Source organism: Carcharodon carcharias, chromosome 11, assembly GCF_017639515.1.
Source record: "Carcharodon carcharias isolate sCarCar2 chromosome 11, sCarCar2.pri, whole genome shotgun sequence".
Taxonomy (NCBI): Eukaryota; Metazoa; Chordata; class Chondrichthyes; order Lamniformes; family Lamnidae; genus Carcharodon; species Carcharodon carcharias.
In genome coordinates this window covers 159,331,914-159,353,568 of record NC_054477.1, presented here as the reverse complement: position 1 = coordinate 159,353,568, position 21,655 = coordinate 159,331,914, and the positions used below count along the sequence as shown (strand labels likewise).

Below are 21,655 nucleotides of genomic sequence, written 5' to 3'. Positions count from 1 at the left end.
AATAGTGAAGAATGCATATCACAGTGAGACCATGTACAAGTGGCCCGGTGAAGTATTCAATTCAACTGTGATGCCCCTGCAGGTGAATAGCCGGTCACATTCACTTCTGAGACCAGCCCTTCCAGCAACAGCACTCCAGCACAGCCTCAGCCCTTAAGAGTTTGCATTCATGTAGCACCACCTCAGATGTCCCAAAACACTCTACACCCAATGAAGTATTTTTTGAGGTCTAGTTTCTGCTGTAAGGGTGGGTTAGCTAGATTGCTAGGGTATGGTGCAGAATAACAGCAACAGTGTGGATTCAATCCCTGTACCCGCTGAGGTAGTTATTGACAAAAAAAACCCCTATCTTTCCTAACGCCCCGATGATTTTTCTCCAGGGCTGCACACAGCAGTGTCCTGGAGATTGATCTTCAGTTCCTGGAGACTCCAGGTCAATCCTGGAGGGTTGGCAACCCTAGTTGGTGTATAAGTCGACCTCTGAAGCCCCAGAAAATCCCTCCAAACGGATATAAAAGTGAAACAGCGGCGTGGGTGTGGGTGGTCACCAATTTGAAATGTCATCAGTGTCTGACACAAAGAGTGGGCATATCTTAAACTCCCACGCAACACAGCCCATATCAGCGGTTTGATCTCTCACGCCCAGTAATAAGGTATGTAAAACATGTATTTTTTGGGGGGAAAAATTGAGGCTGACCACTAATGCAAGTCTAGCATATTGTGACTGAAAAGGGGAGGTTAACTTATACATCGAGTATATGCTAAAACAGGATTTTTGGGTACGGTAGATGTCTTAGCCCGGTCAACTCATACGCCATGATTTACGGTAGTTTTGAGAAACCACAACTTTGCACTTCACTCGTGACATAGAAATGATCAACATAATGAACAGGAGAACAATCTGTGAGCAAGAGGAAACTTGTCCTCCTTATACATTTCACCTCCGCACAGGCTAGCGTCCCATTCCTACACAAAACACGAGAGACAGCCCGCATCATTAGGAGGGACTTCTGGCGGAGAGCCGTGCAGGTCTGAAAACGGAACTAACTGCGAGCCAGGAAGCTGTAAACCTCCCGCGAGGGTGGCAAATCTTAGCCCCGTGATGCCAACAAAGCTTTGCGAAAAGAAAAAGATCTCTCGCCGACCTCTCAGCCACTAAAATGGGAACAACCCTTATGAAACATGAGCCTGTCCGAGTCAGGTTGTGCGCTTGGTTTCCATTCACTCACCCATTTTCTTTTACTATGCTGTGGACACATTATTATCTGGGTTCTGGAATGTCAACACTGATGATATTCACTCCCAGCCACAATGCTGCAGAATTTTGAGTTCTCTGTGCGCGGTGTAAATGATGCAGAGTTATTTACTCCTGCCTGCTGCCTTGTTGTCCTTACCTCTCTTGCTACTGTAGCTGACGCCTCTGACAAATGGGAGACACGGAACAGGAGGGTAAAATAAACACCTTTCAAGAGTTGCAGACTGAGACAGACAAGTAATTCAATATCTTCCCTAACCTCCTCCACCCCCACCTTCACCACTCCCGGTCTACAAAAGTAGCTTAGGTTAGATTTCTGAACAAAGACCACGAGGGCACAGGTCACCACTCTCCCCAACATCGAGTGCAACGTAGGGGGTCCTTTCTGCGTTGGCCCAAGTGTCTTCACATCTTGCCGGGTGGCCCATGGACTCTTTGCCCTCAATATTACCGTCTGAATCTGTTCCCATGATTCTTCATACAACCAAACTCATCTGCTAACTGTAGCAGTGGGTTCAGAAGGTTGCACTCGCACCTCTGGGCCAGAAGGTCATGGTTTCAAGTCCCGCTCCACAGGCTTGAGCACAAAATCCAGGCTGATACTCCCAGTGCAGTGCAGTGCAGAGGGAGTGCTGTCCTTCGGATGAGGCGATAAGCCAAGACCCCAACTGCCCTTTTAGGTGTCTCCAATTCTGGACAACAGGTGTCAAGAACTTGGAGAGGGTGCAGAGTAGATTTACCAGAATGGTACCAGGGATGAGGGGCTTCAGTTATGTGGAGAAGCTGAGGCTGTTCTCCTTACAGCAGAGGTGGTCGGGGAAGATTTAATAGAGGCGTGGTTTTGATATCATAAATAAGCAGAAAGTTTTTAGAAATTCATTCATGGGATGTGGGCGTCGCTGGCTGGGCCAGCATTTATTGCCTATCCCTAATTGCCCTTGAGGAGGTGGTGGCGAGCTGCCTTCTTGACCCGCTGCAGTCCACTGGCAGGAAGGTTGGTAACCAGAGGAGTTAAGATAATTGAAGACAAATTCAGTAGTAACTTTCAAAAGGAATCTGGCCCTCAAATGTTCCACAAACCAATTGGATACAAGTTCAGGAGTTGTATACCTTGTCTTTTCTCTTTCTCCCCTCAAATCAGCCTCCAAAATGATCCTGCAAGGTAAGTGGGGGCAAAGAATAGTATAGATTCAAGAGAGATAAACCAATGGCAGTGTGGTAACTTTCTGTTACTGACAAAGTATGGTTAAGAGTCCTTCCTGCCATACCAGCACTCTGCTTCTTCCCAGAACCTGCAGCCTTAGACCCAGATACCTTTAGTTGGCTTCCCATTTCTGATGTACATATTGGCTGTTCACCTAATGGAACTTCCTTCAAAGCTGGGCTCTCAGTACAAGCCACATCATCACTGCCTAATGATAGATTTCTGCAGTTTTGTAGGGGCTGCACAGAAGAGTTGATTACCTGCACACCAGCTTTCTTAGGTGATTTTAATAGAAAGCCAGGACGAGCATTGGAAGAACAAACCTGCAGACTTTTCTGCATTAGATAAATCTGAATCCAGATTTCAGATATTCCAGAAATTTATCTGAAATAGATAAATAAATAAATTGACAGTGGAATCAAGCTGGGATCTGTGGACCCTTGAGGGGTTGTGGAGCCTTCCCAGGGGATTTAGTGATGTGCAGCGGCTGGAGACATTCTGCAGGTCACGTCAGTCATTAGCAGCACCTTCAGGTGTCTATGGGCCATTGCCGATAATCAGGAGCAAACCAGCGACAGCCCATCTTGCCCACAACGCCTCTTCACTTCCCATTGGCACCCCACTCGCGTGTGAGTATTTCAAATACTTGCGGGTGCGCTGCCTTTTTTCTAATTCTGACCTTTTTTCTAATTCTTTCATGGGCTGTGGGGGTCGCTGGCGAGGCCAGCATTTGTTGCCCATCCCTAACTGCCCCTTGAACTGAGTGGCTTGCTAGATCACTTCAGAGGGCAGTTAAGAGCCAACCACATTGCTTTGGATTTGGAGAGACATGTAGGCCAGGCCAGATAAGGACAGATTTCCTTCCCTAAAGGATCTTACAACAATCCCACCGTGGTCAAGGTTACTGAGACTAGATTTTCAGTTCCAGATTTATCCACTGAATTCAAATTTCACCAGTTGCCGTGGTGGGAATTGGACCCATGTCCCCAGGCAATTAACCTGGGCCTCTACACCGCTACCTCCCCTGTAAACGTCACCCAATGCCGCCCCCCCCCCCCCCCCCCCCCCCCCCGCCGATGTCTCTTCAACGAAAGAATGAAAAGTTGGGGGTTTATCTCGCCGGAGTTTTGTTTTCTATAAATTCTTTCCTGTGGCCATAAGAAGCAGCAAAGGCAAATCAACAAGATTTGGCAGCAACAACAGAAATGGTCATAAATAAACGGTATGTAATATAGAAGCCGGTCAGGGCCTTCGGACCAACCTGGAGTTATACTGCAGGCTGCGAGTTTAAAATGATGTCTTGCGTCAAGTATTACAATTTAGATGGGAGTTTGTGATTATGAATCCACATGAAATGGGGTCCTTCAAACTACAAAGCTTGATAACCATTACTCTATGATTGGGGTGAAGGGGGCATCTATCCAGGTCATGGGCATTGGAGCATCAGGTCTAAAAGCAACCCAGCCTGTGTCCTTTCTCGCTGATAACATGAAAATAGTGCACACGCGGAGAGAAAACCAAATTCCAATTAAAATAAATGCTGCTATGAAATGCAGCACTGGTTTAAAGGTGAAATCAGCATCTTTTAGGTACATGTACTGATGTGTCAGTGAATTAGCCTCTGATGGGTAACAACAACATGCATTTAAATAGCGCTTTTAATGCAGTAAAATATCTGACGCAATCAGGTCGGTGTAAAAGATCCCAGGGCACTATTTTGAAGAGGAGCAAGGGTGCTCCCCCACCCCCAGACCCCAGTAAAAAACATCAATACTTATTCCTCAACCAATATCATTAAAAAACAAAGCAGACTGCCTGACCACAGTTATATTGCTGCTTGTGGGAGCTTGCTGTGCACAGATTGTCAAGTTTGCTACATTACAACAGCGTCTACACCTCAAAAGTGCTTCATTGGCCTTTAGAGCGTTTTGGTGGGGGGCAAGTGGGGGGGGGGGTAGAAGCCAAGTCTTTCTTTTGATGAATAAAGACATGAGGTGTACATTAACTGATTTGAGTTACTGCAGAGTTCTACACTTGCTGGTGTAGAAAACAAGTTGCCAGAGACTTGAAACTCCTGTAACATTCCTTCAAGCAATCCCAACGCATGGATCAAACCAGGTTCTCTTTGCTTCCTCCCCCTCTCCATCCCCTTTCCACCCCTGGTACCAGTTTGTCTCCTGTTATTCCTAGGGCATCTCTGACGTGCATTAAACCAACAAGAGCCGCTGTTTAAAACTGAAACATACAGGGACTTTTGTATTTCAAATGAAACTGGTTAAGACTTCCTGTAATTGGAGTTTAGGGTTGTAACTCATTTATGATCAGCTAAATGCAATAAATAATGAATACTCCAGTATTTTATGTTGAAATAGGACTCTCCAACTTATTCATTTTTGTTAGCTCTTCGAAGAGCATGGTTTGTGATTAAGAAACGAGCGATAGGCCCAATGCAGCTCAGTGAGTAATGCACCATCTGTTATGGTGCTACACTATACAGTTTAGAAAGTCCCCAGATTGAATCCTGTTCTGCGCCAAGTGAGCTGAGTTCACTCAGGGTGATGGTAAGTTCACTGGCCCTGACCACTACCCCTTTGAACATTGCTGGGAAGTAGGTAGACAGGTTTGGACACTGGAGGTGGTTGGGGGAGGGGAGACAATCCCAGTTGGTCTGCGATTATCACTCACTCTCACAGCGGCCAAAGAGCACATAGGAGCTCACACCTGAGGAATTGCTGCTTGGGTGATGTGCCATGGGTGTTCCCTATTCCCATGGAGCAGTATTGCAGAACAAGAGTGCAGTAAAAGAACTGTGAACCTTTCATATGGTCACGCTGCTGACATTCGATTTACTCTGTGTTCCTGTTGACATCAAATGTCAAAATTTCCGCATTTCTCAAAATTAGTCAACACGCATTCTGAGTATAAACAGCATCAACTTGCATTTATATAGCACCTTTAACATGGTAAAATGCTCCAAGAGGAGTACCAAACAAAATTTGACACCGAGCCAAATAGGAATGTAAATTGGAGCAGCAGCAGCAGACAATATGTCCCCTTGAGCCTGCTCCATCATTCAACAAGACAATAGCTGATCTTCTACCTCAAGTCTACCTTCCCCCTCATCACTCGATTATCTTAGCGTCCAAAAATCTACCAATCTCGTGCTTGAATATACTCAATGACTGAGCATCCACAGCCATCGGCAATAGAGAATTCCAAACGTAAGGAAACATTGGGTCAGGTGACCAAAGGCTTGGTCCAAGAGGTAGGTTTTAAGGGCTGTGTTCGGGAGAGGTTTAGGGAAGGAATTCCAGAGCTTAAGGCCTGGGCCGCTGAAAGCACGGCTGCCCACGGTAGAGCAATAAAAATCGGGGATGCTCAAGAGGCCAGAACTGAAGCGGTGCAGAAATCTCACCAACAACAACCTGCATTTATACAGCGCCTTTAATGACACGGTAGCATTATCAAACAAAATTTGACACTGAGACACATAATGAGATAGTAGCACAAGTGACTGTCAAGATCAGAAACTCGCTGGGAACTGTGGACAAGAATTTATACTTCCTACACCTCGACATCAGCGAAGGGCTAACATGCTCTCAATCTATGATTTTTTAAAAATATATTTGCCGGCATCACTGGCCTTTTATTGTCCTTGAGAACAGAGTGCATTTAAGGGTCAACCACATTGCTGTCGAGTATGTAGGCCAGACCAGGCAGATTTCCTTCCCTAAGGGACATTAATGAACCAGATGGGTTTTTACGACAATCCGCAATGCTATCATCATCCAGATTTTTATTGAATTCAAATTTCACCATCTGCCGTGGTGGGATTCGAATCCGGGTCCCTAGAGCATTACCCTGGATTACTAGAATTACTAGCTTAATCCTGGACCACTATGCCACTGCCTCCCCACGAAACCCCAATTACACGTTTTTGAAGTTGTCTGAGATACTCGCACAGTTTTAATTAACTAGTACCTTTCCCAGATAGGGGAAATGAAGATATTGCCCTAATTAATATTACACAGCGATGTTAATAAACGATCCCGGTATCAATTCCTGTTCTGCAATTAGCTAACGTCATGTAAGTGGCACTGGGAACATTACAACTTCCCTCAACAGCCCAGTCTTAGAGAGAGGTGGCGGACTGTTGAATTAAGCAGATAAATCCTCTGGACTGTTCTCCATAAGGACCTGGCTGGGAACATATGCTGCACTGGTTAAAGATCTCACTGCCTTTGCTGTTGTTCTCCAACCCCCCACCCCACCCCACCTCTCCACCCGCACCCACCACCATAGCCACATTGCAGAAACTTGTGCTCACACAGCAGGCAAAGTGTTCACTTGGGGAAGATACCAGGAGGGCTCCACATCTCAGCAAGAGTCAGTGGCACCAGCAGAGAGTGTGAGAGTTAAAAAGAAACTCGAATTCCCCATTTAGTAATTGACTAACTCGTGCAGTCATCAACAACTTGCATTTATATAGCACCTTTAATGTAAGCAAACCTCCCAAGGCACTCCGCGGAAGCACCTTCAGGCAAAATCTTGTCGGATGTCAGGGCCGGTAACCAAAGGCTCAGTCAAAAGAAGTAGATTTTAAGGAGTGTGCTGAAGGAAGAGAGAGGCGGTGAGGGCGAGGGGAGGAATTCCAGAGGTTTTGGCCCCCGGAAGCTGAAGGCAAGGCCGCCAATGGTGATGCGAATGAAAATCAGGGGTGTGTCAGAATGAGGCAGCGCGGAGATCTCACAGCGTTGGGGGGCTGCAGGAGATTACACAGAAAGGGAGGGGGTGAAGCCAGGGTGGGATTTGTAAACACGGAGGGGAACTTTAGAAGTGGAGAGGTTGTCGAATGGGAGCCAGTGCAGGTCAGTGGGCACAGTGCACTGGGTATATCCATACAGCAGCACATACGCGGTCCCCATGCTGTGACTTCTATTGTACGTGAAGCTAATTAACTATTATCGTCCCATTTTCAGAAGAACCGTGTGTATTTAGTCTTCTGGCTATTAATGCCAGGCTGAGTTGAACTGGATCCAGTTTGATGTTCAGATTCATTTCAATACAAGACACTGAGTATACATTTTAACGAAGGCTTTTTACCACTTTCAAGATTACTGTGTATGAATGTGATTTAATCATTTCAATAATATATGATTGGGTTATCAAAATCATTCTGGCATAACTTCACTCATTTTATCAGTCTCAATGTTACACGTATACAGAGCTACATACAGTCTGTAGCACAGTAGCAGCAGTGTGTACCATCTACAAGATGCCCTGCAGCAACTCAGCAAGGCTCCTTCAAGAGCACCTTCCAAACCCTTCTATCACCCAAAAGCTTCCCTCCAAGTCACTCACCATCCTGGCTTGGAAATATATCACCGTTCCTTCACTGTCACTGGGTCAAAATCCCTGCTCCCCTCCCTAACCGCACTGTGGGTGTACCTACACCATTTGGGCTGCAGCGGTTCAAGAAGGCAGCTCACCACCACCTTCTCAAGGGCAATAAGTGCTGGACTTGCCACTGACGCCCACATCCCATGGACGATTATTTAAAAAATGCCCCCTTCGAATATTTATCCATCTCCCTTTTTTACTCCCTCAGTTACTACTGAGTCTGCTTCCACCGCCCCTTCTGGCAGCGCATTCCAGATCACAACAACTCACTGTGCAAAAAAAAAAATCCCTCATCGCCCCCTCTGTTCTTCTGCCAGCGCCATAAACGTGTGCCCTCTGGTCACCAACCATCTCAGTCTGGGTAAGGCTGAAGTGCAGTGAAAATAATGACTAAACATGGGATGTTTGAGATACTGTCACTTGTGGCCCTGGATTGACAAACCTGCTGATCTTTGTTGCAAAGTCAAGCAAATGATGAATTTTAAAAGTTTAAATTGGCCTATTTCCATTCTTTGCATTAGATGATTTGGAAAAGAAACCACCTACTCGAGGAAAATTGTTTCCACCCGGAAGGTTGAGGGGGGGGTGGGGTCTGGAACTCACTGCCTGATAGAGGCAGAAACCCTCATCTCTTTTAAATAGGTGCCCGGGCAGGGGCTTTAAAAAAAAAAATTCTTTCACGGGATGTGGATGTTGCTGGCAAGGTCAGCATTTGTTGCCCATCCCTAATTGCCCTTAAACTGAGGGACCTGCTAGGCCGTTTCAGGGGGCAGTTAAGAGTCAGCCACATCGCAGTGGGTCTGGAGTCACATGTAGGCCAGACCAGGTAAGGGCAGCAGATTTCCTTCCCTAGAGGATGTTAATGAACCAGGTGGGTTTTTACAACAATCGACAATGGTTTCACGGTCCCCATTACTGACACCAGCTTTGTATTCTGGACTTCTTTAAAAAAAATTGGATTTATTAATTCATTGAATTCGAATTCCACAAGCTGCCTTGGTCGGATTCGAACCCACGTCCTAGGGCATTAGCCCAGGCCTCTGGATTACTCGTCCACTGACATTACCACTGCGCCACCATCTCCCCCTACAGTACTGTAACCTGCAGCTTTACACGCTGCAAAGTGGGGTGAGGCTGGGGGGGGGCTCGTTTTTCGCCTGGCGCAGACACGATGGGCCGAGTGGTCTCTTCCTGTGCCGGAAACTTTCTATGATTCCGGGAACCACGGACTGAAATCATCCATGATTTAAAGCGGGATGTTGACGAATGTCCCAGAGAGGTACCATGCCTGATTTTTGCATCGCAATTATTTATTTCTCTAACTTTCTTCCTTTGATCTCTCCTCTTCCCTTGAAGACATGGATTCTAGGAGTTCACTGAACACAGCCCATTGTCAATCCAGCAACATTTTATATTTAAAATTCTCATCCGTGTTTTCAAATCCCAACTTGGCCCCACCCCTCCCTTACTCTGTAATCTCCTCCAACTCTACAAGCCTCCGAGATCCCTGCACTGCTCCAATTCTGGCCTCCTCTGCAATCTCAATTTTAAATGCTCCACCATTGGCGGCCATTCTGCTTCCTGGGCCCTAAGCTCTCCCTAGACCTCTCCGCCTCTCTCCTCCTTTAAGACGCTCCTTCAAACCCCTCTCTTCCACCAAATTTAATCACCTATCCAGCTAACATCTCAGTGGTTCAGTATCAAGTTTCATGGGATAACACACCAGTGAAGCACCTTGGGTTGTTTTATTACACTAAAGGCGCTATATAAATGCAAGTTGTTGTTTGGCGCTTTGCCACTCTTCACTTGTCAGTGCAGACAAGGGCTGTGGGCAGGAGAGGTGGGGGAACCATAGTAAGGTCACCCAGACAGAAAGAAAGAACATGCATTGCTCCAGCACCTTTCACAACCTCAGGGCATCCCAAATCACCAATGTTATATTGTAGAACACGTGACAGTGACAAATTTGTGCACAGTGAGATCCCACAAATAGCAATGCAATGGTCTGTTTTTGCAATGCTATTGGTTGAGGGATTAATATCATCCAGGACACAAACACAAAGGCAAAATGCTGCGGATGCTGGAAATCGGAAATAAAAACAGAAATTGCTGGAAAAACATTCAGGGGATCTGGCAGCATATGTGGTGAGAAACGGAGTTAACGGTAACTCTGCTTTTCTTTCCACAGATGCTGCCTGAGCTGCTGAGTATTTCCAGCATTTTCTGCTTTTACACAAGAGGGCAACTTTCTCGCTCTTCTTTACAATTGTGCCCTGGGATCTTTCACATCCACCTCAGAGGAGAAAAGGGGCCTCGGTTTAATGTCTCATCTAAAAGACAGCACCTCCAAGAGTGCAGCACTCCCTCCGTACTGCACTGGTGGACTATAAGGAGAAACTAGTGCAGTAAGGGGAACCGAGCACAGGTGGGGAGGGGAGGGTGGGTACCAAGGCCTACTCTTGCCTGTTTCTTATGTCCTTAATTGTAGAGATGAATAAATGCAGCACAACCAGAGCTCAAACCAGACACCAACTTGTTCAAATGATTCAACAGCATAAGCTACCACGAACCTATTTGAAGAGTGAAGCAAGAGACTCAAAAGCAATAAAAGCATGTCATGAATACTCTAGTAGAGATATATTTCCTTTAAAAATGTGGTAGTAATCTGAAATCAGGGCTTTGATAGCATTGCACTCACAATTAAAGAGATCTCTGAGACTCCTTTATAAGATTTCTTGCTTGGCTGTCACTTTCTGAATCTGCCATTCTCCATTTCAATTGAAAGTCCTCCTTTATTGTTGCCTGAGGTGATTAATGTCCAGAGCATACTGGCAAGATTGAGCTTATTAGGAGGTTTACTGCACTTGTGGCAAAGGCCAATGCTTTAGGAATTATAATCCTTCAGCTAAAAATCCAGAGATGTCCCATTATTAGTACAACGTAGTCTGCTTGCTAAGAAAACTGTGCTGGGACATCTCAAAATAAGATGTTAACATTCCCTGTGCAAAATTTGGAGGCATATTTTTAATGTCACACAGTCAGCAAGAAATACACATAGAGGGCACAGCTAATGCAAATGTTACCAGCTACCCACATAGACACTGGGTCGCTATATTTCACCGCAGCGTAGACTTGGGAGTGATCTGACCAAGGTTTATAAAAAACTAGCGTGTGTTAATGTGGACCAATTATTTTACCTGAATAAGGTTTGCTCAGGGCCTGGGGGTTTCGTTGAAAGGTTACAGCACAGAAACAGGCATTTGACCCCACCAGTCAATGTCGGTGTTTGTACTTCACATGATCCTCCTCCCACCTCTCTCCATTTCGGGCCACCAACATATTCCTCCATTCCTTTCTCACTCATTTGTTTATTTAGCTTTCCCCTAAAGGCACTGCTCTGTTATGGGAGTCATTAGCACAGTGGTAATATTGCTGGACTAGGAATGGCCTGTAAACATGGGTCCAAGCCTCACCCTAACAGTTGGAGAATTTAAGTTTAGTTAATTAACTAAATCTGGAATAAAATGTTAGTCTCGTTTATAATGGTCATGAAACTACCGGATTGGCATTAAAAACCCATCTGGTTCACTAATGTCCTTTAGGGAAGGAAATCTGCCATCCTTACCCGGTCTGGCCTACATGTGACTCAGACCCACAGCAATGTGGTTGACTCTTAACTGTCCTTTGAAATGACCCAAAAAGTTACACAGTTGCATCAAACCCCTGCAGAAAAGTCAAATAAAAATAAAACTGGGTGGACCACCTGTCAACCCAGGCATGGAAAACACCTTCACTGTCGCTTGGAAATATATCGCCGTTCCTTCACTGTCGCGGGTCAAAATCCTGGAACTCCCTCCCTAACAGCGCTGTGGGTATACCTACACCGCATAGACTGCAGCGGCTCAAGGAGGCAGCTCACCACCACCTTCTCAAGGGCAATTCGTGATGGGCAACAAATACTGACCTTGCCAACCGTGCCCTCATCCCATGAAAGAATTTTGAAAAAGTAACATAAATCAGACCCAGTATTTTTTTTTAAATCCATTTTCATGGGACGTGGGCGCCGCTGGCTAGGCCAGCATTTATTGCCCCTTGAGAAGGCGGTGGTGAGCTGCCTTCTTGAACCGCTGCAGTCCATGTGGTGTAGGTACACCCACAGTGCTGTTAGGGAGGGAGTTCCAGGATTTTGACCCAGTGACAGTGAAGGAACGGCGATATATTTCCAAGTCAGGATGGTGAGTGGCTTGGAGGGGAATTTGCGGGTGGTGCTGTTCACTGGTCTAGCTTTGATAATCTAAAGGGGTTGTGGAAGAATTTTCCAGTTTCCCCCTACAATTGAGCTGGGTTTTAATGTGTTTTACTTTTATTGCTCCCGGGAGATTGCAAGGCTCTGGGAGGAGCTGGGTGAAAATGGGGTTTATCGGACAGACTCAGCCTCACGACTGTGCGGGATGGGCTGATTGGGCTAATCGGGTCACTTCCTATGTCTTTTTTTTTTATATATGCTCCTAAGTGCATTTATGCTATTTTTTCCACTGATAAAAATTATATTTTGTTCTTTCCTCCGAATCAGGACATTGTGGGTTCATTTCCCACTCCAGAGTCTCAAGCACAAAGATCAAGACTGACACTCCAGTGCAGTACTGAGGGAGTGCTGCACTGTCAGAGGTATCGTCTTTTCAATGAGGCGTTAAATCCCATCTGCACTCCCAGGTGGACATAAAAGATGCCGTGGCACTATTTCAAAGAAGAGCTGGGGAGTTATCCCCTAGCGTCCTGGCCAATATTCACCCATCAGTCAATATGTTAACTTGGTCATTATCACATTGCTGTTTGTGGGAACTTGCTGTGCACAAATTGGCTGCCGCGTTTCCTACATTACAACAGTGACTACACTTCAAAGTACTTCATTGGCTGTAAAGCGCTTTGGAACAACCTGAGCTTGTGAAAGGTGCTACATCAATGCAAGTCTTCCTTTCTGCTGGATCTCTGCTGCAGTTCCGGTAAGTAGCATATATACGTAAATAATATGCCTCATTCTTAAAGTGCATCTGGTACGTCAACTACTAAAATTACATGGTTGCTTTTCTTACTGTAATTTATCCACATTTTATCAGTTGTGTTTCATTAAGTAAGTGAGGCTGATGCAGTGTGAGGTGAGCTCCAACTCTCAGTACGTGTGGTGTTTAGGAATCATCACAGAACAAAATTACAAATGGCATACACCATCAAATTCAATAGAACTGAAAGGTATAGCAGGTCCATCTTTATAAGATTAATGTTTTGGTTTGGCTCTTAAATCAGAACAGTATTGGAGACTCTACATCTCACACCAGATAGGCTTATTATGTGTTTCCAACAATTGCTGCCATTAAGTACATTATCAATGTATGCTACCAACAACTTGCATTTATACAGTGTCTTTAACATAGTAAAATGTCCAAAGGTACTTCACTGGAGTGTAGTCAAGCAGACAAAGTTTGACTGAGAGCCACATAAGGAGAGATTTGTACAGATGACCAAAAGCTTGGTGAAAGAGGTTGGTTTTAAAGAGAGGGAGAGAGAGAGAGAGAGAGAGAGGCGGTGAGATTTCGGCTGGGAATTCCAGAACTTAGGGCCCAAACAGCTGAAGGCGCGGCCACCGATGATGAGGCGATGAAAATCGGGGGACGCGCAGGAAACAGAATTGGAGGGGCTAAGAGGTCTCAGCTGACTGTAGGGCTGGAGGTTACAAAAATAGGGAGGAGTGGAGCCATAGAGGGATTTGAAAGCGAGGGTGGGAGAATTTTCAAAATGGAGGCATTGCAGGATAGGGAGCCGGTGTCGGTCACTGAGCACAGAGGTGATGGCAAACAGGACCTGGTGCAGCGACTGTGGATGAGCTGAAATTATGCATCATTTTAAACTTCTTTAATTTCCTGTCAACATGAAGCGAGTAAAGACACACAAGGAAGAAAAGGCACTGGATCTGCTGTTAATGTTCAGAATGATTTGGCGAACTCTCAGTGTGGAACTGAAATCAGAAGCCCTGAAGCAGTCAATTGGTTTTAAAATATTCTGCTAAGCTTCAAGTGTCAGTTGTAATTTTTGCTTGTAATCTCTCTGAAACACCACACAAGCTCTGGGGAACTTACTTTGTTCAGTACCAACTTCACTCATGTAATAAAACTCAATTACCTTAATAATAATTCTAAATACAGTAACATGAGGCTCAAAATCGATATGTTTTCAAAAGTTGAGGTGAGGTAACATATGTACTTAAGCATTAAGAATTAGGGACATTATTTACTTTTACAATCTATCAGAACTCCAACAATGACCCAACAAAAATAATAATTGTACCAGTTGTGGGGTGGGAAGAAACATTAAATGCACTTAACAATTGGTTCCTGATTTTTATGGGGTTTCTTTGTACACTTGCATACTATGCAAAAGCAGATGACTCTAATTGTTTACAAAAATCACATTGGGTTAGTTCCCAGGTGGAAACCATTGTCTATCCAAAGGCAGGAGTTGGCCGCTGAGGCTGACTGGGTAGCACTCTTGCCTGAATCAGAAGGTAGCGCGTTCCAACTCCCACTCCAGAGACTCGGGCTACAAAAATCGAGGTTGATACTTCCAGTGCAGTACTAAGGGAGTGCTGCGCTGTTGGAGGTGCTGTCTTTTGGATAAGACATTAAGCTTGCCTTCTCTCAGATGGATGTAAGAGACCGCACAGCTACTATTTTGAAGAAGCAGTGGGGAGGTCTCCCTGGTGTCTTGGGGTCAATACTTATCCCTGTACCAACGTCACTAAAAAAAAAGACAGATGATCTGGGCCATGATCACATTGCTGTTGGTGGGATCTTGCTGTACGCAAATTGGCTGCTGCACTATGGACATTGCAGCAGTGACTAGACCTTAAAAAGGGACTTCATTGGCTGTAAAGCGCTGGGGGAACGTCCTGTGGTCACGAAAGGCGCTATATAAATGCAATCAAGATCCTCAGGATCAATTAACCTCCTAGTGATAATTCAGGTCTTGCTGGGCTATTCCAAACCCAGCACAACCCATGAGACTTGACGCGGTTTCTAACAGAGTCAGTTCAAAGCGAGTTCTGCCTCCCCCCCAAAAAATCCTTATCATTTGTATATATATACATATAAAAACCGAAACAACAGGGTGGACGCTTTTTGTCCATTTCTATTTTTTTCTAAAAAACCAGACTGAGAAAGTGATCAAAGTGTCACAGAAAAAGACCAACAGGACCTGGAACCGTCTGCAAATCCCTGAATAATCAAACCTCATTTCCCAGTGAAATCTGATCCCTAAAAACAAAAGGGAATATTTAACCAGAAAACTGAAAGGGAGGGAGGGGGGGGGGGGGGGGTGGTGGTGGTGAAGAAATTCTTTACATTTAAATTTTTGTCAGTGGGGGGGGAGGGGGGTATAAAAAAAACTTGCGTGTTCATTTCCTGATAATCCCAGTGACACATATCTTTCACACCCACCCACCAAAAATAATCAGAAAGGAGGGGATGAAAGAATCCCCCCACCCCCCCCACCCAGTAACCCCCAATTCTCTGCCTAACCTTGAGTGAGCGCAAAGGTAAGAGAGAGAGAGAGACAGCGAGACGGGGGAGCTCGCTGTAAGCCGGGGTGCGAACAGAGAAGGATTTTTGTTTGCGAGGGTTGTTTCAGATACGCTGCCCGGGGTGGAGAAAGGGGAACATGCAGCGCAGAGTCGGGTCTGCAGCCCCAGGTAATTCACAGCCACTGAACACCCCCCTCCACCTCTAACTCCAAGCCCCAGCTCCCAACCCCAGACAAACCCAGGATCAGCCTCTCTCTCCCACCACCGACAAAACAAGTCTCCCCCCACCTTGTAAAGTGCTGGCTCATTCCCTGCTCTCCCTCCAGCCGCTGTGGTGGATCAAGTCCAACCCTCACCTCGGCCACTGCGATTCTTTTCTTCGGCTCTTGCTGCCTTTCCCTTTTTCCTCCTTCTTCTTCCACCCCCCCCACCACCACCACCACCACCACCAAAGGGACTGGAGGACGCTCTTGAGTCGCTGTTGCTGGATGGGTGGGAAGAGGAGGAGAGAGAGAAAGGTGGGGAGGAGGGTCGGGGCTGCTCAGAGCCAGCAAGGAAGGAAGGAAGGAGGGAGGGGAGGGGAGGGAAGAGACTTCAGGTGTTTCAGAGAGTGGAGAAGGAGGAGGAAGAGAGGCTCCGGGTCGCCATAATATCCCAACTGCTGAGGGATGTGAGCTTCACATTTCCAGATTGTGTGTGTGTGTGTGTGCATTGATGAACAGCGCCATCCCCACCAGACTTGGAACAGCAGAAGCGCCGCCCAGTGCAATAACCCAAACTTATCCCCTTTCCTTTCAGCAGAGGAACACCTCATCAATGGGTAACTTCATCAAGAGTACTAAAAAACCCAGGAAGGGTTAGAAAGTGTGCAAAGTGAACTAGGCTTCATGAGAGAGGCAGATACCAAATTAAAACAAAAAAAAACTGGTGAATTAATTTGAAGATACTCTTTTTCTTTTGCCTCCACTAGTGAATTAATTTGATTCTCTTGCCTCTCCAGCAGCTTACAAAGGAAATATGGAATCAGGAGGGTTGTCAACTCTCCAGGATTGGCCTGGATTGGAGTCTCCAGGGATTGAAGAGCCATCTCCAGGTCACTGCTGTGTGCAATCCTGGAGAAAAATTGCCAGCGCTCTGAAAAAAGATTGTTGTTTTTCTTCATTTTCTTTGAACATTTCTCTTTACCAGATATTAAAATATTGAAAACGGGGGGACGAAGGGCTGTTTGGCTGATGGTCAAACATCATCCAATTGGGTACAAAGCGCAAGTGCTCTTCCAGTCAGCATGGGAAGGATGGATGTGTTGGCTGACTCATGGCATGAGCGTGGGGGAAAGTCTTGTGATGATTCCTCCAGGAATATATTCCTGTGCCCAACTATCATTGGATGTGGGAAAGGCTTTGATGGATCACCTAGTCTTTCCCTGCCCCTGACTTTCCAATGTCGGAATCTTCTTGCTTTGGTTGCCCATTAGATGTAGCATTGTCTTAAAGACAGAAAGACTTGCATTTCTATGGCACCTTTTACAACCACAGGACACGTCAAAGCATTTTACAGCGAATGAAGTGCATTTGATGTGTAGTCACTGTTGTCATATAGGAAACACAGCAGACGATTTGTGCACAGCAAGCTCCCACAAATGGCAATGTGACCAGATGCTCTGTTTTTGTGATGTTGATTGAGGGGAAAGTCCAGGGGAAGTGAGAGCAGCCAAGTTGCTCTCACAACGAGCCAGCAAGGACATGATGGGCCAAATGGTCTCTTCCTGTGCTGCAACTGTTCTATGATTCATTTATGTTATCTTTGAAACAGTGCCACAGGATCTTTTACATCCTCTTGAGAGAGCAAACAGGGCCTATTTCATCTGAATGACAGAACCCCCAACAGTGCTACACTCCCTCAGTTCTGGCACTATAACATCAGCCTAGATTTTTGTGCTCAAATCCTGGAATGGGACTTGAATCCACAATCTTCTGAGTCCACAGCAAGAGTGTGCCCAACTGGGCCACAGCTGGCACCTTAGGAGTAATGCACTGTGAGACAGAAAGTATGTGAAATGATGGAAAGAATTGCATAATAATTACAGAACACAGGTTAGCAAACAGGAATTGTGTATTCCACCCTTGTGGAAATGAGTTCATTTGAGGCAGTCAGTGCCAATTTCCAAAAGATAGGTGGTGCTGAACCAACCTTGTAGAATAACTGGAGAAATAACAGCAAGGAATTTTATCATCTTACAGTACAGGAGGCCATTCAGCCCATCATGCCTGTGCCAGCTCTTTGAAAGAGCTGTCCAATTTAGTCCCACTCACCCTGCTCTTTTCCCCCATCGCCCTGCAAATTTATCCTCTTCAACTACAGGTCTAATTGCCTTTTAAAAGATCCTGTAGAATCCCATTCCACCACCATTGTTCAGGTAGCACATTCCACAGCTTAAACTTCTGCATGAATAAAATATCTTTATTCCCTTCCAGTTCTTTTGCCAATAATTTTAAATCCACCATCTTTGGTGACGTGTCAGAGGAAAGTTTCTCCCTAGTCGTTCCATCAAAACCCTTCATAATTTTGAATATATCTATTAAATTCCCCTTAAACGCTTCGCTCGAAGGAAAACAATCGCAGTTTTTCCATTCTTCCCTCAGAACTGCAGTCACTCACCCTTAATATCATCCTGGAAGGAGAAGGGAAATGCAGTGGATGTGGTTTATATGGATTTCCATAAGGAATTTGACATTTCCTCTACATCGGAGAGAACAAATGCCTTGCGGAACACCTTCAGTCTGTCCGCAAACATGACCCAGACCTCCCTGTCGCTTGCCATTTCAACACTCCACCCTGCTCTCTTGCCCACATGTCCGTCTTTGGCTTGCTGCATTGTTCCAGTGAAGCTCAACGCAAACTGGAGGAACAGCACCTCATCTTCTGACTAGGCACTTTACAGCCTTCCAGACTGAATATTGAGTTCAACAATTTTAGATCATGAACTCTCTCCTCCATCCCCACCCCCTTTTTTCCAATAATTTATATAGATTTTTCTTTTCCCACCTATTTCCATTATTTTTAAATATATTTCCATCCATTGTTTTATCTCTACCTTTTAGCCTATTTCGATCCTTTCCCACCCCCATTAAGGTTATCTGTACCTTGCTTGTCCTGCTTTCTACCCTTAATGTCACCTATTATCGCATTCTTTAGATAATATCACCACCTTCAACACCTCTTTGTCCTTTTGTCTATGACATCTTTTGGTTATCTCCACCTATCACTGGCCCTCTATCCAGCTCTACCTGTCCCACCCACCCCCCTTAAACCAGCTTATATTTCACCTCTTTTCTATTTTTCCTTAGTTCTGTCGAAGAGTCATACAGACTCAAAACGTTAACTGTGTTCCTCTCCACAGATGCTGTCAGAACTGCTGAGTTTTTCCAGGTACTTTTGTTTTTGTTTAGGAATTTGACGAAATCTCTTAAGAGACTCCACGGCAGAGAGAATGAAGAGAGTGTGTCACATAAATAATAATGAGATCATTGGCGAGCAGAAAATAGATGGGGTACAGGGAAGCATTACAGACTGGAAGAACGTAGAGAGGGGTATTCCAGGGGTTGTGGGTGGGATCTGTTAAAAGCAAAAATGATCTGTTTTTAGGAATTAAATGAACGATATCAAAATTAGCCAATGGCACAAAATTTGGTATGTGCTACAGTCGACAACAATGTTCTCCCATCTTCCACGTTAGTAAACTTGTCCTTGTTCAAAATTCTGCTGCCCATATCCTAACTCATGCCAAGTCCCATTCTCCCATCACCCCAGTGCTCACTGACCTCCATTAGCTCCCAGAACAGAAGCCCCCCAATTTAATACTAAGATAAAAGCAAATTACTACAGATGCTCTAAATCTGAATCAAAAATCAGAAAATGCTGGCCCTCTGAAGAAGGGTCACACGGACTCAAAATGTTAACTCTGTTTCTCTCTCCACAGATGCTGCTGGACCTGCTGAGTTTTTCCAGCATTTTCTGTTTTTGTCCCTCAAATTTAAAATTGTATTCAAATCCTTTCAAGATCAAGCTCCTTGCTACCTCTAATCTTCTCCAGCTCAGCAACCCTCCGAGGTCTCTGCACGCCTTTAATTTTGGCCTTGTGTGCCCTGGATTTGCATCGCTCCACCATTGGAGGTTGTGCCTTCAGCTGTCAGGGACTCAAGTTCTGAAATTCCCTCCCCTAATCTCTCTCTCCTCTAAGATTCTCCTTAAAACCTACCTCATCACCTGTGCTAGTATCTCCTTATGTAGCCTGGTGTCGAATTTTGCCTGGTGAACAAGATCCTAACTAGACTGCAGTTAGGGGTTGTGTGCATATTTGCAACACACTATTACAGGAAAAATGTAAAAGCAATTGAAGTGTACTAGAGATAAGGAGTGACAATAGATGGAGTTGAGAAGTAAATGGCTTTACTCACTAGAGCAGAGCAGAGCAGAGGAGAAAATTTAAAGGATTACCCAGTAGAGGTTTGCAAGATTATGAAGGGTTATGTATGGATTGTGAGATGATACAAATTTAGGATAATGCCAAAAAATTTAAGCTGTGTCATTCATTCCCTAAAGCTCTCCACCTCTTTCCTCCTCTAAAACCCTCCTTCCAACTTACCCAACCAAGTTTTTAGCTGCCTGTGCTTACTCTCTCCATCATTTGCTTCTGTCTGCTTTTGTCTGTTTTAAGCGCCTGCAAAGTGCCTTGGAACATTTTACTACTTTAAAGATGCTATATAAATGCAAGTATTGATTGATAAATAAAGAACGGTGTTACGATCCCAACGGATGTTAACACTGGACAAGTCATACCTCAGAGTGAAACCTGGCTTGATAGATTCCAACTTTTATTTTTTTTTGGAAACTGAGGAGCAAAGTTACTGAACAAATTCACAGAAGTCTGCTGATGAACTTTTAACAGAAAAAATAAAACATTTATTAAACAAGAGAAATGAAATATATTACACCAGGCAAAAATTGTTGGAAAGCTCTCAATACAAACAGAAAAAAATTTCAAATATTCACTAATCCCTCACCCCAGATATAACTTTACAGACACATACAAATTTGGAAAGATAAAACAATTTACCATATCTATCTTATACTCTAATATTCATAGAAAGTATGCAGTACATGTGAATCAGCAGGCAAACTGTGGTCAGACACACCACACTCCAAAGTAAATGACATGACCAAAGCAGATTCTATGGATTTCTTAATGGTTTATCACACCGTAAGCCAATTGGTCTCACTGAAACTCTGTCTTTCTCGTGTGTTTCCAATCTCCACATTTGAAGAATTCACCTTGGAATTCTCTCCAACTGTCGCTCCCAATTAGCTTCAACCAAGATCCACCTCCAGGGTTTCAAGCTCGCTGTCCGAGATCCCTTTCTCCTGGATCTCTGCGTACACTGATGTTTCACCTTCCAAGCACACTTTCCGATCTTCAGCCGTGTTGAGCAGAACATCACTGCTCCAAAAGCGTACCTTCGCCCTTTTGGCCTGCATCATGGAGTCACCAACTTCGGCTGCCCGCTCGGATCTTCTGGGTTTCTGTCGAATCTGCTTTGCTCCTGTTGTTTATCTACACACACGCGGCCATTTCCCAGCCGATGCATGCACTGAAGTCCCGAGGCCCACCAGGCCTGCAGTTCCTGGACTGCAACTTTAAATCAAGGTAAATATTTGCATTTTGTGGTTCGCCACAATAGAATTTTACCATTCACTGAGAAAAAAAAAACAATGTCAACAGTGCCTCTGGGCTACCCTGATCCGATTAATAGGTCTGCTGAATGTTTACAATGAACCGCCTTAATTGAGCTTTTATAATTATAATAGTTTGGAAAACTTACTGTCTGGCAGGAAATTAAAGGCTAGAATGTAATAAAACACCAAAATATGTAGTACCAGTTATCGTAGATCAGAGGCACAGTTCCCACCACAAAGTCCACATTTGAAAAAGGCAGATGATTATTTCAGTCAAAAGGTGATAATGTTGAAGCAAATGGATAATGGTTAATTTCAAAGCAAAACTTTATCCATGTTAAATCTACCTCCATATCCAGTCCTTCCTTCTGGTTTAGCACAGTTTAGAGCGTTACAAACCTCTGATCATCTTGCCCAAACCACATCCTTGCAGGTTTTACACACTGTCATCGGCAAGGAAGAGGCCACTGCTTATTTTCAATCGCCGTTC

General features: G+C 44.8%; 1 protein-coding gene across 4 annotated transcripts in view; it reads right to left on the bottom strand.

Moving 5' to 3' along the window:
• The window catches only part of farp1 (FERM, RhoGEF (ARHGEF) and pleckstrin domain protein 1 (chondrocyte-derived)), a 318,851-nt gene extending 302,743 nt beyond the window's left edge, over positions 1 to 16,108 (bottom strand). The window contains exon 1 of one of the 4 annotated variants that reach the window (XM_041199861.1): positions 15,721 to 16,108. Coding sequence is in view for 2 of the 4 variants with exons in the window: in XM_041199863.1 (XP_041055797.1) it covers positions 1,230 to 1,259 (30 nt within the window). In the remaining 2 variants the exon portion in view is untranslated. Of the gene's footprint in view, positions 1 to 1,229; positions 1,368 to 15,720 lie in introns of those variants that run through there. The other 3 variants (XM_041199862.1, XM_041199863.1, XM_041199860.1) reach the window with 3 other exon arrangements.
• Between the last annotated feature and the right edge of the window lie 5,547 nt (positions 16,109 to 21,655).